Raw genomic sequence first — 18733 nt, forward strand, 5'->3', positions numbered from 1 at the left:
CACAAAAGTATAGTATTTTAAGCAAGGAGCCATGATGTCGCAGTAAAAAAATTCACTTCTCTTAACATGGGTAAAATGGATCGACGACACGCAACCAAGACGACAGTCAAGTCCAACTAAATGTTTTGAAAATTTGTAAGACACCGTTAAAGAAATATTAAAGGTAATTATTCATTATTTTGATATGTAGCAAAATCTCTATGTTAAAGTGTTTCCAGAAATCGCATCGAACAGTTAAGACTGCCATAGAAAGCCATTAGGGAACGCTTTTGAAGACAGAAAAATCGTGAATAGAAAAAAATACGGCACTGCCGTCTGGTGATCAGCAGATGTATTGATTGTTATCGTGAAATCTTACATTTTATGAAACATTTTCGCTCATAAACGGTTTCCCGCTCAAAAGTTCTTTTGTCCACAATTGTGTCAAGGTTGGGAAGTTGCAGCAGCCAGCATTCATGCCAGAAAATGCTTTCATCAAAACATTGCAAAGAGAGCATCGTATTAGCTGGATATATCCCCCCCCCCCCCCCGAAATCTTCTACGTACTTGACAGTGCGTAGAAGAGACATTCTTTCCGCCCAAGATATAATGGAACAATATATTCAAGAAGGGTTTTCTGGCGGGCTAGTTGGTGGTTCTCGTTCATGATTAAACTGCGCGAAAGAACCAGGGACAAAGACAAGCGTAGTACGTGTTTCTTCTCTTTGTCCCTGTTTCTTTCGCGCAGTTTAATCATGAACGAGAAATATAATGGAACAACGAAAGTAAAAAGCGACTTCGTCCGAAATCACAAGGCTACACGCAAGTCTTGGTAGAAAGGACTGCTCCTGCTTGCCGATCTCCGCTTCCGTCCGATTCTTATACACTATAAACACGAATACGCATATGTGGGAGTAAAAAGGAACTAACCTGTTCTCTAGCACACTCTCTTTTAGAAAAGTGAGTGCACTAGAAGAGAGCTTACTAACTTTTTACTCCTTTCTGTTTAGAGTGTAGCTTTCGTGTTGTTTTCCGCTGGCTGAGAAACCTAATTGGCTTTACTGGTACGTCATCTAGTAGTAGTGGTTGATTAAAACAATAATAGTAAGGAAGGATAAGATATTTGTTGCCCCGGCATTTGCCACCGATACTGGAGCGCAGCGTTTTTCGGCAGCTTTCTATCATGATTTTAGGAGAACACAAGAATGCCCTGTTTCCTTATCCCACGCACCTGGAGGAGCCACGATCCTCAACGAACATTTCTAGCCAAAGCTTTCTTCAAAGAAGGCGGAGACAACTGGAAGAATCGCCTACATTTCAACTCGCACGACAAAATTGTTTCTTCCCCTTATCTCATCATAGTTTCGTGTCTCGAGTATGACGCTTCAAGAAACATTTTTTCAGCAAACTGTTTCCTGGTCCTTCTACGCCTCGCTTTTCCGAGAAATTTCGTTGGCAGTTGTCGGCGCAGTGAGGCGAAAACCAGAAGCTGGACCAATTGGTCAAGCAGCAAGCCAGTGCTGGCGGAAAGTTTCAGCATCCTTGTGAGACACTTCAAGGAGAAGGTGTCCAAGCGAGAGAAGAAGATGGCGGGAGAAAGGGGGGGGGGGGGATGGTAGATTTTGGGGAAACTGTAGAGTCGAAAACCTCGCCACCAGGAGGTTGGTCGTTTTTGTCGTTCGCGGGTGCTGCGTAGCGTTCGGCGCCGGTGCTGGAGACGGTGACGAATCGGTCTACTCGTCTTCCTGCAGCGCTCGGCCCCAGCGGCTCGTGAACAACGGAGCTTCAGGATGCTCGCGAATCTCCCAGTTCCGCTACACAGTTCATGCATTCTTCAGCTCAGTAAATTTGAACAGGACCAGTTTACCTGGAACTCGTACGCGAAAAAAAATTCATTCGCAAGGGAAAACGCAGGGGGAAATTAACATTCCGTCAGTAGCTTCGGCGAACGTTCTCGAGCTGAAAAAAGATTGGAAAAAAATAATGCGTGCATTTAATATTCTGAGCCCGATTTCACCGCCAACCATGTGCGACGGGCTGAGAGGGAGAACTGACAGACGAAAACAAGAAGAATACGTGGACTAAAGCAAGGACAGAGATTTTCTATAACAAAACCCTCGGTGAACGCTTATGCTAGATTCTGATGGCAGTAAAACACAGGAAGGGGAGGAGAGGAAAGGAGCTTTCGTTTACTTTTTCACTTCTCAGGCAATCGTGGTTTACTCCAGCATTGCAATCATTGTTTTCGTCCGCCTTTTACTGTCCATTCTTCTTAAGCGTTGTTTTTAAGTTGATGGGTTGTTTTTTTTAATCTTCGTTGTTTTCGCCATGGATTGCGCACTACGCTTTCTCATCTGTCTATCCTGTGACCACGCAGCTTCCTTAAACATGCCTGTAGGTCTTTTCTGCTAGGCCTCTACTTAAACTTCGTGTTTTTCTCCCCGAGGAAAGCTAATTACTTCCAGGCGTTCAGGTCTTTCTCTTACGTCCTCTGTCATTTGTCGACGTCGTGGCTTTTCTATTACGCCATTCGACGTTAGCTGTGCGTGTCTTTGTTCGCTGTCTAGTCTCTATCGGAGATTAGGAGCAGGGACGGAGGGGGGGGGGGGGGTATTTGCGGGCCTCGAAAGACCCTTCGGCGCGCAGCACCGCAATTTTCTTCCTTTACCTCAGGCCCCGAATTTCCTCTTGACATTGAAGGCAAGTTTTCTCGTGCTTTAGCTGTTGCTGCTTCCCTTTCCTTTCTCTCGCTTGACTAGGCAATTGCAGCATTTCCTCTATGCGCCATTCTCATTTTGTTTCCTCAATTGCCATCTTTTTTATATCAACTGTAGTAGACACAGCTGGGACAGCTTGAATCGCACTCTCCCCGTTATGTTAGCTAAAGTTACCTAGTTTGTGCTAACTTGCGGCACTTTATCAGAGTTGCGAACTTCAAGCGCTGGCAACCATTGCTGCCCATTTCATTTTCCTGTGCGCATTTTCGTTTGCTACGAGGTCGTTTAGGCGAGTTCACATATGCATGGTTTTCCACATTCCTTCACAAGTAATAAAACGTGTTCTACCTAACTTTTAAGCTTACTAAAGCCGACGTGTGCACTGAACCCTCTTGATTAATTAAATGGAAGTTTACTCCGCCTTGTTTTAACATTCTGTGGGCAGACTCGACCGCAGGAGTTGAAGGCTTGCGATAAGTTTAGCACGGAATGCATGAAATTTCCTTTCGTTCCTGCTCAAACACAGAGTGCTTTAATATTGCAGCTTCGTGGTCAGAGACGGGAAAGGGTGCGGCATAGTCATAAAGGTGTTGCGAGAACTACAAGAACGAGAAAAACTGATCTTATAATCAGATACCATTCCTACCATTTATTAATTCATCCTTGTTCGCAAGCAAAACAATGTATAAAAAAGCGAAAGCTCTAATAGCGAGTTGCGTGCAGGAAATAGAAACAATCAATTTCGAGAAATATGAAACAGCAGCTGCGTTATATACTACACAAAGTCAAATTTGATAACTAAAAAAATCAAGATACTAACTACTGGAGCTCAATCGAACCCACTGGGTAATGCGTAGGACTGGGTTCGCCACTAATCTTTTCCGGCGTCACCATTTTGATGGTCATACCTCCAATGTAACGATGATGTCAGAAAAACTTGCTGTTTTTGAGAAAGCATGATTACATCATTTGGACACATTCTTAAGATGCAGTGAAAAAGATAATGAGAAAGAGGATATACCAGAACAGACGAATGTGAAGCGAGAGAAGATGCAGAGGAACCATCCATAGTGTGCATTTTAGTGAAGCATACATTGATCAGAACAGATGAGAAAAGTAGATGCGGGAGACGAATGCGTCAGTCTGTGTGATCCGGTTGTTTCCACTGTTGTGCAGTGCTTTTGGTCCTCCTATATAGCTATGGACGATAATACAAAAAGGTGCAGCACTAAAAACATTGCAGGCTAATGCATTCTGCATACCGATTACCGTACTACATAAGATTAAGTTGTGCATTTCATTACAGTGTAGCCACATTATCGTCGCGCTTTTCCCAAACGAGGCTCCCATACAGGCCCATGTATTCTTCGAGGCTACCCTCTACCACCTTTCAAATACGTAGGTGCTGTTCTCGTTAGTTCTTACGTTAATTTCGGAAGTGGGCTACCACTGAAGCCTGCCTGGCAGAGAATAACTTACAGCAAAAGTGAAAACTTTGACTCCAATCAACACATTTTTTAATTAAAAAATCCTGTTTCGAAACGGGCTTGTCTACATCTTCAGAGATGACAACAGGAAGCCCGGTATGCAGCCCATTTCCGTCGCATGTAGTTTCTCCACTCTGTCCCCTTTCCTTCAGTTTTAAGTTGAATACCAGAATGCCTGTTTTCACCACTGAAAAACGAGCCGATCCGGCTCCGAAACGTAATATTATCAGTTAACAAAGTTTTGGTTGGAGACGATGTTTCCCCTTTTGTTGCAAAGCGCAGGCTACATAAACGATGTTGGGCGTTGGGCAGTTTCATGACATCCGGCGTCCACACAGGTGCTCTGTGTGTATGGACGGACAATTTAGAGAACATGGCAGACCGGACGCGGCAATGTCAAAATATAACCGTATAACGCCTTTTACGAATTAACCGTAGTGATTGCATAAAAGCAAGCTTGGAACAGTGCTTTCAGAAAAACGAAGGCCGCATAGATGTCGAGAGCATATTTGCCAGAGAGTCTGTTAAACTTGCTTTCAGTTTAATTGGGTCGGGCTGCATGGTTCGCGAGGGAGGCTGTGCACTGCCCGAAGAGACAGGCTGTCAGTAATTAGCGTGTCATACAAGCGACATACAGGGAGGCAGGATCCGCCAGCTCGGCACAGCGACTCCAATCTTGTACGGCACCGCCCCATGCCACAACATGAGCTCCGCACTCCTTGACTAACCCGACGTGAAAAGGTAATGGCCGCAACAGTGTGCGTCTCGACAGAACAGCGTCAACTGACGGGCTAGTTGGTTTTTCATGGTGTTTTACCAGCGCCATGTCTTTGTCCGTGTCGCTTCGTCCTCGTCTTCTTGCGCTGGTAAAACACCAAGTCTAGACAGATTTGACTAATTCCATGGAAATTCGTGCACTGACGTGTCATGCTCTGGCTGTCTTCTGGCTCCTTACTAGAATAATTGCTCTCGCCATTCGCACCTGTCTGCGCTAATTAACTTATACGACACCCGCTTGCCTGTTACTGATACGAAGTGACACATCTTGCAGCGCCGCCAGCCTAAACATCTTTCGCACTACTGCTCACTGCAAATGCGTGCAGTGCTAGAGGGAAGAAACAACTTGAGCAAGCAGTGTGCAGCCCCGAAAGCAGGAGGCGATCGCTATGTCTCGGTAGAATGGCTGTATAACGTCTTGGTTGAAGCAGTCCATCCCCGCCCGCATTTAAGTGCCAAGCCAGATATTGTCAGGTTCAGCGTACACATGTGCCTGAGGTAGTATCGACATCTGAGCTAGTTGGTAATAAATCAAGAAAAATTGAAGCGCCTGTGTTGTGTTGACTACCTAGTCGCTCGTCGTGAGTGCACTAAACTTTTTTGTGTGCCTGAGGTATTGGTCGTGCGCGTTAGTGTACCGCCAGTTGTGCGGCGTTCGTTAAAAAGCTACGCTGAGGAGAAGGCCGCCTGTGAATGGGGCTTCATTTGAATCTACCATGCGGAAATGTGGGGCCAGGAAGTATAAATATGCATGTATGTAGTTGCCCCCATGGTAGCAGGTCTTCGCTGAAAGTTGCCCGTCCCCTTGCTAATACCACAACGTTTGCTGCATCATTCTGCCCTGTCTCAGCAGTATACTGGAATGGCACCCCACATGACGTCACTAAAACCAGCTTCCAATCCATTTTTTTTTAATTTTGTACGATTTCTATTCAGCCGATAGCATTTTTGCACATTAGTTTATGTTCATTATTCTACCGACACCTTATGCAAGAGCACAGAAGTTGAGGTTGCCTTCAAGGTAAAAACTGATGGGATGTGTTGAAGCCGAGTGAGCATCTCTACACGCAAGGCGCAGCGATAGACAAACACGGTTGCTCCGCTACATCCTCAGGTTTGCAAAGACAGGAGTCTTTTCAGCTGCCGCTTGCCTAAGAAAATTCACAACGTAAGTAACATAAATACGAAAATCGGCTTTATTTCTTTCACCAACAGAAGCTAGAACAGGGAGGTTTCCCGGATCAGGGCATTCAGCTGTAAGAGGAAACCTCGGTGACGTTCGCATTGGCAAATGAAAGCAGTTTGCATAAAATGAATGCGGGTCGTCTATGGGCTGTTAAACGAGAGCATGCCGCCTGTAACAACATGCCAACTGCTGGCAATAGCGGCCCATGTGACTTATGTGAACTTGGGAATAAGTTCTCGTTGGAGTGCAGAGTGTAGGACAGGCAGTTCCTACGAATATTCGTTTCGACCGTGAAGTTAAATACATGAAGCTACATTGGCCGTTTTCATGCGTTGGCAGCGTGCGCTAGCATTGTCAATTAGACACGTGGAAGACGTTTCGTGGAAGCGATATCCTCAAATCTTCCTTTTAATATCATAAGAATGGCGCACAGCAGGTACTCAGCTACCAGAAGGACGAAATATTTTCGACAAATGGGGCTGATACATTTGTTCGGAAAGGATGGATTTTTGTGTGATGCCAAATGTGGTTTGAAAGGAGTTAATTGTTTGTTTTCATGTTTGTTTTTTTTGGTGTCAGCGTGATGGGACTGCTGGGATTGAGGACAGTGTCACCATGCGGTGTTGGAGGCAGAAACATTCGGCATTAAGCGGTGGCACTGTGCGCCTTTCAGAGGAGGCCTCGACGGCCGACTGGATCGACTGCCAGGGCGGCTTTGAGACCTGTGCAGATTCATGCATGGGAATTTCACACTGGCCAAGAATGGCTCTGGGTCATATTTTTTTACATCTCGCCCCACCGTCGCAGAAAGGCGTCGCTATGCTGCCTGCTGCGCGAACCGGCGGCTCACTTAGCTTTGTTCCCGGAACCCCTGCTCGGTATCTCTTAGCCACGACAAGTAACGCCCGCGTGTTACAGCTGCGCCTCGGGCTCTCCACGGACCCTTGTGCGCACTCACACCGCCCAGAGCACGCGTGCTCGCGCGCCGCTTGAACACTGCAAATTAAATTAGCAGCCCGCCGCTGCGTTGCGTCCGTCGGCGCTTCTTCACACGTGCCTGAGCACGCTCGCTTTTAGGCGGCACCGACGCGAAAAAGCGTAAATGTCGAGGCAGGAACTTGGCGCCCCTACTGCACAGGCTCTGCGCGTCAGCCTTTCTTTACCCTTTACTCAGGCATCCGTGCAATTATATTTATGAGATGACGCTGCGCTACATTGATTGTTGCTCTCGGCGCCTGGTTTCTCACCCCAAGTTTATGACCTTCATTCTTCTTTTTGGTTTTTCTCTTGGGGCGCAACAGTGCTTCTCAATGTCACACGCACAACCTTGTTGCAATTGTTCGTAAGGGCATGGTTGGTGAAGGTGTTGAAAACAAATTCCAGCGTCTAAAAGAAAGAGGTCGCTCTGTTCAGCGTCCACTGGGCCATTGAACAGGGTTAAGCATGGGGCATTGCGTGGTTAGGCGGATGCCATAAATACCTCGCATACCAAGGTTTGAAAAAGCTGGATCAAATAGAAAAGCAGTTTTTCTAGAATAAAATAAAGAGTTTAATACATCAAACTTTACGAAGATCTTTCTAACCATCGGGCTTGTGGTGCGCTTACAGATGCGCTTGATGTTCTCAATGTGCAATTTACGATGGAGCTTGGAAGAAGACAAGAACACGGCTGTTGAAGTTGTTTTCTTGCTAACGCAGGCGTAAAACCATCGGTTTAGACGTATACAGGTTATCATAAATGACCTCTTAACAAAATGAATAACAGCCTCACCAACTTGCTTTGGTCAGTGAACTGAACTAGAAGTTAACGGTTCCCGGAACTTTGCGAAACCGGCTAGTCACCGCCATACGCTTTCGGCGCGCAAGAATCTATCTAATATGTGCTTATGTAATTACTAAGAGCGAATTGCTGAGTCACATCTTTAAATTCTGAAGAATGCATGTGCTACTTCGCCCATGAAGAAAAAAAGGAAACTTTTTGGACAGGTAGTTCTGAATAATTAGGCAGAAGAGAGCAGAAAAGCTCAGCACTCTTATAATGAATTTAGTACTAATTAATTAGCCCCACCTGATTCTATATTCTTTCATTTACCAGCTGCTTTGTGATTCCTGACACCGTCAGGAATGATTCATTACGCCTATATGCAAAGAAAACTGAATTAGTAACTCAGCTTTGTGTAGTTTCTTAAAATGTTCATTTATTCAACGCTGCCCGTCTCTTGCTTACTTCAGCAGTATTGATTTCCTTCCAGTGAATTTACCGATGTACATGAGAACTTTGGCGACTAATCTTGAAACTTTATGACCGCCGGTATACAGGTTGATGCCAACGTTTTGATCACACTGTTCCTTGAGTGCGGCGGCCGGAACTGGCACCCTCTACTCAGGGTGGAAGACTTTGGGTGCAACGTATTTAGTGATTGTGGTCGTGTACACACATGATATTTGCTAAAAATTTTGTAGTGATACATACGAAGTGTTTATGGGCAACATGAAGGCATAAAGATGCACTTTTTATTTTCTCAATGTTGCAGGTGATGCTCGCAGACCGGATGAACATATCAAGGGCGCCCGTCGGCATCGCGGTTGTTGAACAGCTCTTCAAGCAGCATGCCACATCTGACCTCACGCGTCGCATACTAGAATGCGGCTAATGGGAGAAAATATGCCTTGAGCGGGTGAAAAAGAGGAAATTACGTTTGAACAGAACACAGGCACCTAGCGAAGCCAGCCATGACCGCCAGGGCTGCAGCGACGACCACTAAGTGGCCGGCGGTGCTAATCGGTGCCAATCCCCACTACGCCAGCGTACTGGAGGAGGCCGAGAACAGTCGCCAGGACAACTGGAGCAGCGCTCAACAGGATCCTTGGGCAAACAACGACACCAGCAGCAGTATCCAGGCCAACCTGAGCCTGTCCTGGCACGAAAACCTTCCGGTGGTAGTCACCGTGTCCCTTCTACTCTGCCTGGTCATCGTGGCCACAGTGGTCGGGAACATCTTCGTCATCGCGGCCATCATCCTGGAACGCAACCTGCGCACCGTCAGCAACTACCTAGTGCTCTCCCTGGCAGTGGCCGACCTGATGGTTGCCTGCTTGGTGATGCCCCTCGGTGCCGTGTACGAGGTGACCCGGGAATGGCGGATGCCTCCTGAACTGTGCGACGTGTGGACATGCTGCGACGTGCTCTGCTGCACCGCGTCCATCCTGCACCTTCTGGCCATCGCCGTGGACCGGTACTGGGCCGTGACCATTGTGGACTACATGCGGCAGCGTGACGTGCGTAAGGTGGGAACCATGATCTTCCTAGTGTGGAGCGTCGCCTTCGTCGTCTCAATCGCACCCATCTTTGGCTGGAAGGATAAGGACTCACGCAGCCGCGTTCTGCACGAGAAGCAGTGCCTGGTGAGCCAGGACGCCGCGTATCAGGTGTTCGCCACCTGCTCCAGCTTCTACGTGCCACTCATCATGATCTTGCTGCTCTACTGGCGAATCTTCAAGGTGGCCCGCCAGCGGATCCGGCACAAGCCGGGCGCCAAAGCGGTGCTCATCGTGCACAAGGAGCCCTCGACGTCTTCGGCCGTCGCCTCCAACGAGAACACGCCCCAGCACAACGCCACCTCGGCGGCGAACAACAGCAGCAACCAGTCATCGCCGAGTAACGGCATGAACAAGGCCATGCACGGGGGCATCGGCCGCCTTCTGGTGCTGACGAAGCGCGAGAAGAAGCACGTCGAGGAGACCATCGAGTCCCGTCGAGAGCGGAAGGCCGCCAAGACGGTGGCCATCATCACGGGCGTCTTCGTGATGTGCTGGCTTCCATTCTTCGTCATGGCACTAGTCATGCCACTGTGCGAGACCTGCGCCCCGGGAAAGCTGGTGTTCAGCTTTTTTTTGTGGCTGGGATACGCGAACTCGATGATAAACCCGATCATATACACCATATTCAGTCCCGACTTTCGGAACGCGTTCAATCGAATACTGTGCGGCAAGAAACTCCCCATGAGATGACAGCAATGAGCGGTCAATGCGCTGAGGGCAACCATAAGTTGCTTTGCACGTTGTGGTGTTATTTCTAGGCCGGCCATTACGACTGGCATTTTTTGATCGAGGCTCAGTATCGGTGTTCAGCTGTTGTCTATTTTTGTATTCTCCCCATAGAAAGCAATGGTCTAAAATGAAACACCTGCTTACGCCATGCCAGAACATTTCACTGTCATAGTCCTGCTGGAGGGCACCAAATTCAGGTCAGGGATACGCGCTGGCTCCGGTTTCTGGCAGTACATGCTCGTATACTTTGTTACACTGTGGTAAGATCAAGCATCGAAACATGCATAAAAGCGCATACGTGTTTAGATTTTGGGGCTAATGCTAATGACACATGCGCTGTAGCTCACGCTTAGCTGTTATCACTACAGTACACATCAAGAAACCTCTCTTGAAAAAACCTTCGTCATTTTCATTACCTTTTTCTCATTCACATGCTGCTTCTTGCTACATAGCGTTTCTCCGCCTAATAAGCGTTACAAAGTTAGGAAGAGAAAGCAACTTGTGCAGCCTTTCTCAGCACTCCTTGGGTGGCTTTATTTAAAGTTAGTGTGGAAGCAGGTGCCAAGGATGAAGTCTCTGATGCGCAGTTTGGCTCGGCAAATTTCCTTGAGTCGCGAGAGGCCGTTCAGTGCATGGAGCTCTCAACCGTTCGTCGGTCTCTCGCAATGCTTCACGCTCTCTCGCTCAAGTGTCGCGTACTTCTCGACGCCCACTTTCTCGCTAATGCTAACTTCTAAAGCTAACATTAATGGCAGCGTTTATCAGCCATCTTCCCTCTCCCCTTGCCGCAAGATATCAGAAAACCAAGAATTATCACTCTGTGTACTTGAGCATTTGCGCTGTGCATTCATCGAGTACGTTGAAAGCTGCTAAACTCAGCTAACGCACAGCATAGCGAACGCAGGCTTGAAGGACTTAACCAAGCATTGCTGCTTTTCCTACAAAATTACAGAGTGGGTACGGCCTTGTGATTCATCCTGCGATAAAGCTCCTACCTTTGTGTGTTATTCAGCTGCGATTGGCAGCCTGAAATTAGCAGGGAAGTGCTTTTGTTTTATAACGGTGTACAGCGTCTTTGTGATATCGATGTGAGTGTGCTTGTGTGAGTATGCGACAGGAAAAATTGTATAAAACAGTTTTCATGCCTATTACAGTTGTCTGTACATTTGATCCCTGTCTACTATGGTTCATGTTCCCTGAAACACGGCGATATCTCGTTTACATAGTCACATCTTTGTCCAGCACCAGTTCTATGTATTTGTGTGGTATGAATTGACATGCTGTATACACTCTTGTGAAGGTACTAATGTGATACATCGTTTTTCAGAAACACGTGAAACCGTGAAGATCTTACCTTCAGTGTACCTTGCATTGAATGCCTTTCCCTTCGGCCAACTAGTACTTCTTTAAGTAGAAACAGGAGAGCAACATTTTTTTTATTCTGATAGCGATACAGTTTCCTAGAAAAGAACGTGATCATTAAGATGCAAGGTTGCGAGCACATAGAAAAGTGTCCTTTTCCTCTAGTGGAAAGCAAATGTAAACCAGCCTCCTTTAGGAGTTTCTACTTGAAAGGATCCAATTGTTTCAGACTCACTAAATTAAGAATGTTCTAATGGCCCAAATTGCCCTTGAAGTAATACACTGAAATAGAATATAACACTTTTTTTTATAATTACGGCGTAGTGAGCCATGTAGCCATAGCCGGTACAATGCAACTATCCAACAACGATTCCATTATATTGTTACTGTTGCCGTATATTTTCACTGACCGCAGTGGCACTGCGCCCACTTGACATCGCCAGGGTCTGTACATTCATTTCGCAAACAAAAAGATAGAGGTAAATTGAGGTAAAATAATTATTACCCCTATTTTTATACATGATTGAGATACTGACTGAGGCTCATAGCGCATTTCTTCCTCAATCATGCTGCGTATTGACTCTTAATTTTTTATTATATACACGTGGCCATGACTGATAGTTCACACGCAAAAAAATTTCTGTACTGTGATGTGAGGTCGGCTTTGTGAGCTCTTTCAGAAGTTTGGTTTCTAAAGATTGTTTCTTTATTCAACGTTTTTCGCCTCTGAACTGTTGGCAGATACCTACCGTGGCATCAAGACTGACAGCTGACAAAAACTATCAGTGTTCTGCTTCGAGAACGAAAGTGGGTGTGGCCAAAGACAGGCAAAGCAAATATAGAATCGGGAGTACCCTTATTCTTGTAATTTTTCTCTCAACCCGGGTTAAAACTTTATGAGTTGTTTGCGCTTGATAACAAAGGCTTTAAAGGTTGCGCGTTCAAGGAAAAAATCAAGCGAAGCAAGGGGCCACACTAGAAGGTCGGGACACACTTCTACAAGATGAGCCTTTCTGCCTGTGAAGACGTCTTTCGTGGGAACTAGACTCGTCATTTCTTCGTCAAATTTTGCATGGATGCTCTTCAAGCCTTCAACCTACGCAACTGCTACCTATATTTGGTATGGCGGTACAAGAAGGCAGCAGCTGGAGAAATGGCCACTCGAAAACAACGTGAGCTCATGAATGTTTATAGTTTTGTCACAGCGCACTAGTGAAATCAAAATTAAACAAACTTTTCCCCGCGAACACTTCAAATTATGCTGCTTTGCTTTGTTGTTCCTACCTCCTGAGCCATCAGCATAAACTACTGTTCTTCTCATCTGTTCATGCATTACGCCCTCGTATGATGAACCTGGTCACGTTGCCCAACTCCAACCATCTCCTGAGGTACTAACACTAGAATTAGGTCTACACTTATATGCCTTCATCTCCGAGCCGAAATACTCAGCTATACCAGAGAAGAGAAAAGCTAATGAGCTGTAGCAAAAGAGAAACACATATCCTAAGAACCATTTTCGCTTTGAGCGCATTTTGCTACTTGTTACACATTCTTGATCCCGATATTTTAGTTACGGCCGCATAAGGGTCATAAATATTCCTAGGTTCACATTTTCTCGAGCAGTGGAATTTAGGTGCGTTACTAGAATAGTCAAGTAGAGGTTAGAAGACACAACTTCCTAGAGGACACTTGTAGCTGTCGACCTGCATGAAGAAGAATCAGGAGGCTGTCACTGGCAGGGACTGTAGGCTCACTGTCGAAAGTGGCCAGCCATTCTTTCCTTTCACAAGATACCTATTGTCTTCCCGCCTAGTAAAGACCTCTTAATGACGTGTACTCCCAAATAAAAAAAAGAGCGCGCTTAGCAAAGTGAGCAGTACCTAAGTAGCAAGACTGCCAAGGCTTTTCGCTCAAGAAATCTCAAAGCAGTCGCGCTATGTAAAGTTGGCATTGTCTTCGTAGAGTAACCTAGCTGTCAGTACTCGTCAGTTTGTGCGTCTGCGTGTAAGGATGCGTGTGCCAACGAATGTATTTTTTTTGTTCTTTGATCCTTGTTGGCTATACTATGTCGCCCCACCTGCACATGTCGCTGCTCAAATAAACATTGCTGTAATGTGGAACATATCACCAAAACCATAAACAGTGAGGGAGCCTCTACAGTGGCACTCTGTGCAAGAACTGTGGTCCCAGAAGACCTTCGGTGAAATAAGTGTTCTTTGCAGCAACATCACTAAAGTAGCACATCTGGAATAATCTTAACTATGAATAAATTTAGGTTGCACGCTGTCGGACATGCGTGCGAAATTTTGCCCCTTTTTCTCCATCGAGTATTTGAATGTGTAGGAATAGCTGCACAATAGCCGAAAGTTTTTGTCGCCGGCAATCATGGCAGCGTCATATATTTAAGAACTAAACTAGCAAAAGTGCGTTCGCGCTCATTTAGTACCAGTAATGACTAGCCCAAAGAGATGATAAATATATTAAAGCGTACTTTACTTAATTGTGCGCATATCATGAAATATGCATGAAACCTCTGTTACCGATTCACGGCTACAAACAATGGCCCCCACTTGTTTATTACCAGTCTGAGGTCTGCTTTTTCAGGGTAAGCTACTCTGCTTTACAGTGTCATGCCGTCGGCGGGGAATCAGACTCATATGGACAATAATATGGTGCGTGGTGTAATTTACTACCGTGTTACCACATAAATAATAACTTCCCATAAGAAAACGCAAGATCTTCAGTTGAAAAACGAAAGCATTGAATGACCTCATGAGTATTTTGTAAAACGCGTCCGCAATATGCTCCTCTTAGAAGGGAGGCTCGTTTGGGTGACGGATGCAGTCAGGCCCAATGTGCTGAGATTAAAGCGGATCCTAGACATTTTAATGCTATGTTATAACGTTACACGGTTGACACATTGTTTCATAACTCTGCGAAGCTCAACACCGGATCGGAATCTGACCCCATGTGCATTCGACATAGTGTCTTACTAGGGCAGTGAAGGTCTCATGACTAAACAAAACACAACGTATGTAAAAAAGTCGTACTATTGACAAAGTGCTCGGATGCTGCACTTGTTATTATTTGGGCTTTGCTCGAACATGCAGACATATTTTATCAGGCCCAGAGTAAAGGAGCAATGTCCCTGTGAACGGGGGGTTTGAAATCAGGTTACAAAAGAGGGGAAAAAAATCTGAATTCATTCAATCACTCTGATAATTTACCAGCGCAATTTTGAGAACGAGTGCCCTTTCTGTAAGATAAAAAGCGCACTTGTCAAGGCATTTTAGTGCATTAACGAGCGTGCTTACCCTTGGTTAGCCTCTGCCATGATCAGTGTTGTGCAAGACTACGTCTTCCAATCTTTACTGTTAGATGCAAATGTCTTATTTTTAAAGGTGAAATATTTTGGTGGCACTCACATTTCTGAATGGAAAGAGGAAAATAAACAGAATTTTTTCACTGCTTAACGGTCGACGGAAAAGAAATACAAAACTACTCAAAACCAACTGTTTCGTTGTACTGACTAAATACATACTGTTCTCACTACTTGAAAAAAAGAACATCAACAGCACTTGACAAAGTAAAGTTCAAAATGAAAGTAAAATAGTACGAACTGCTTGTCGATGACGAAAGTTGCTACAAAAATCTCTCAGGATTTCAGTGATACTAAGAGGCAAAAAGGTTACAAATATTCGTTCAGGGAGAACTCGCCAAGCAACAATTTATCAACTAGCAACATTATGACGTACAAACTGACGCTTTGTTCACAGCACTTTAGTGTACATTTCTCAAAATGCTTTACAACTTAGCAATCGCTCCCAAATTTATGAAAATGTTCACTAGAATTGAAATTTATTGCTGCGGTGCATCGATTAGTCTGCAAACGAGTTAACTATAGTCGAAACTATAAAATTTCTATTCATGAGCATGTAAATATGGAGATGGTTCAACCTCGATGCATGCCATTTATTTTTGTGAGAGAGTAAATTAGCGTAAAATATAATATATGCATATAAAACTTGAATGTTCGGTGTGCACAAATGCGTGTGTAAAATAAGTGATGTCAAGCTTACTGCATTTAATGAAATTGTATCGTGCACAGTGTACATTCCACCACTATAACTTACTGTATAATGTTCATGTTATAATGATTAAACCTCCACTCAGTACCTTCCACTGTGTACGAGTGTACAGGACGAATGCATGACAAGAGTACTCTCAAGTTTCGTGTAGCAGTTGGCTTGAAAGTTTGTCCTTCATGAGAAAGCTGTGTGTACAAATGCCGAATCTGTGGGAATACATGCATATTATATCTTCGAGCTTTGGAGTCATGAATAAAGATTGATTTCCTGTTGAATTTCAGAGGGCTTGGTCATTTTTTTTAGCGCAACAAAAGGTGCCGCTGCTCAAATAATAATTTTAAAGCGTTGGAGAGGTGCTAATGGACATAAGAAATAATACAAACATCGCATTTAAAATGTGGCCGAAGGCCACATATTATGTGTGATATTCCTTTATACGCCTGTATATGTGGCATTTGGCCACATGTACAGGATTAGGTTTCTTACACATATCAGAAACTTCGTAGTTGAAGAAAAACAACAGGGTTTCTGAAAAAAGCTGTATAGCTTTCCTTTGTAGCCGTATAGCTGCGCTTGAGTGGATGCCAATGAGTAATTACTCCCTTATTACAAATCTACTCCTCCCTGGGAGACTAACACAAAACATTTGACCAACACGAGCCTGATAAGCGGCACAGTTTTTGGAATACGAACGTCCAAATCGAATGGCGATAACACTGTGTTCAAGATACTCTCAGGCTAAGAGAGGCTTTCTTGGCCGTGCTAAACGCCACACACACGTCTGAAAAGCATGTCCGTGCCAACCTCCAAATGAGGTTGTGATGAGTCGTTTCGTGACTGTGGCCAGTGTCTCGCTGTCCTACGTTTGCGCAAACATGAAAAGAAGGCAGGTGGCATACATGATCGCACGCTGCGAACGGCACACATCATAAGAACCGAAACCGCAAATGCGGAAGGAATAACTGTTTTTTTCAAGTCAACTCTCTTCCCTCGTTTTTCGTAAATCAGTGCCCTTCATGAGTAGAAACCCGAGACCCCAAAAAACCTGGTTTCAAGCCGAGAAGCTAAAGATATTGGGCACTTGGAATAAGCGGGGCCATTCAGAGACAGGACGGCTTTTACGAGCTGCTCCGCAAGCGAAGAACAGTCAGGCCACATTGTGAACGGCGGCAGCAATGGAAGAAATTACGATGAAAACGCGTCCGGAAATAGCGCGGCGCGCGCTTTGACGACGTATATCGTGATATCCGAACCGCATCAGCGTGGTTATAATGGGCTATACCGGGAGAAATGGCACCGTCTTTCACGCAATTTCAGGTTCAAGAGAGAAGCAAAAAGCGGTCGTGGCTTTTATGTGAAGACAGCCGCCTACAGGCCACCAGTGAGACTTTGCCACACTTGGCTGAAAAGGGGACGCTATTTATGGAGACATCGTGGAGTCTTTATTAGTATTTATTTATGCGATAGCATTCAATGCCTTATCGAGAAAAAAAATCTGTTGTCGATCACAAAATTCGCCCATTGGCTGCAGGGAAATAAAGTTAACGCACAGGATAATTCCCATTGGCTGATGGGAGTGATGTCACTGCCGGTCTGGTTACGTCACTCCTCGAAAAGGGATCACCATGCTGTTGCACTGCCAACAAGTAAGGTAATTAGGCGTCCCTGTGAAACTTTTTCTTACTGTTCGCTTATGAGCTTAATTTACAGGTAGCTCTCTTGATCTTAGGATGCAATCCGTACTTACGGACAGCGGACGAAGCATGACACCTTGCAGGAGAGCGGTGCACCGTGGTTCAAGTTCCGGCAAACAGACAACGATGCACCTCTACACCATATTTTTACGCGCTGCCATTAATCTAAACACCAAACAAACCATTTAGCGTGTTCTTATCTTTCGTTAATAGGCATGTTTGGTGGTTTGTGTGTTTTTAGAAAAGAATTTACGCAGTGTGATGCGGCCCATTCTGGCGCGAAAGAATTTTTTTAGAAATCATTTACCTTTCGATCCTTTTTCAGCACTCAACTGCCCGTAATATTTATTAGAGAAGTTTCATTTCAAAATGCCAGCTTTTTTTTAATACGTTAAAAGGCCACTGGTACAAATACGTACATTTGAGCTTGTTATGAAGTCAGTGGTAAATATATCTATCCCATTTTTCTACAATATAGGTGGAGCAAACAGCACGAAAGTGATTTCATTCCTTTTCTACAGCAATATGGACAGCAATATCGACAGACAATAAAAACTATGCCTCACAAAAGGATAACAGCTTATAGAGACAAAAATAGAGAGGGAGAGAAAAATGGTTGAAGGAAGGCAGAAATGATTTGGTAGCATACTTCAGGCGCCAGAAAATTCCCGTTTTGGCGCTCGTGTGTTTTGTGGGCGGAAACTCCTCCCGCTCTGAATGTGAGCCGCATCGTTTATTTGCATTCAGAGTCCTGCCTGCACATGGACGCTACTACCAGTATATTCTGTCTGCATGAGGCTTTTAAGAATTAGTCAACAAACTAAAGGTGTTGGTTAGAGATCGATAAAGACTTCTTCTGGTGATAGGAAACGCAAAAATGTTTTATACAATAAAGGGATGCTTATTTTTCCCTTTCGCCGATCCTGCTTTTGCATCCAGTGAACTTTGAAGCGGTGAATGGCAGTATGGAAAGATTCATTTGGTCCTGGTTTTAAGTACAACAGCGGACCGCCATGCCCGGTGAGTATTTTTATTTCGGTCAAGATATACCAGCTGCAGTTTTTGCAAGTGTGCGACTGATATTTGCTATTTTTTTTGCATAAAATAAATGTTTGCTTCTTCTTCTTCTTCACTTCTGCAAGCCCTCCATCGAAAATGTTTTGTCCGACCTCTACGTTTTTCGAGTTGTGTAAAAATTTTTGTTCAGCAAGTTTATAACCGAAAGTATTTTCAATATTTAAACTGGCACTAAGTATACAGCCAAAAGAGAGAACGAGAACACTCAATCAAGCGCCCATTGAAAATTCGTGTAGCTTTTTAAAGTGTTGCGGCTGCAGCTGAACGCATTTTAGTTTGGTTGTCCATCTCCACGTGGCATTTAATTTATTGTTTT

The 18733-nt window shown here is 44.9% G+C and overlaps 1 protein-coding gene across 2 annotated transcripts in view; it reads left to right on the top strand.

Annotated features, from left to right (window-relative positions):
- The window catches only part of LOC144124927 (5-hydroxytryptamine receptor-like), a 370208-nt gene extending 354289 nt beyond the window's left edge, over positions 1–15919 (top strand). For both annotated transcript variants that reach the window (XM_077657878.1, XM_077657877.1), the window contains one exon: positions 8681–15919. In XM_077657878.1, coding sequence (XP_077514004.1) covers positions 8880–10157 — 1278 coding nt within the window. In that variant the 5' untranslated portion in view covers positions 8681–8879 and the 3' untranslated portion in view covers positions 10158–15919. The remainder of the gene's footprint in view (positions 1–8680) is intronic.
- Positions 15920–18733: the final 2814 nt, after the last annotated feature.

Source organism: Amblyomma americanum, chromosome 3, assembly GCF_052857255.1.
Source record: "Amblyomma americanum isolate KBUSLIRL-KWMA chromosome 3, ASM5285725v1, whole genome shotgun sequence".
Lineage (NCBI taxonomy): Eukaryota > Metazoa > Arthropoda > Arachnida > Ixodida > Ixodidae > Amblyomma > Amblyomma americanum.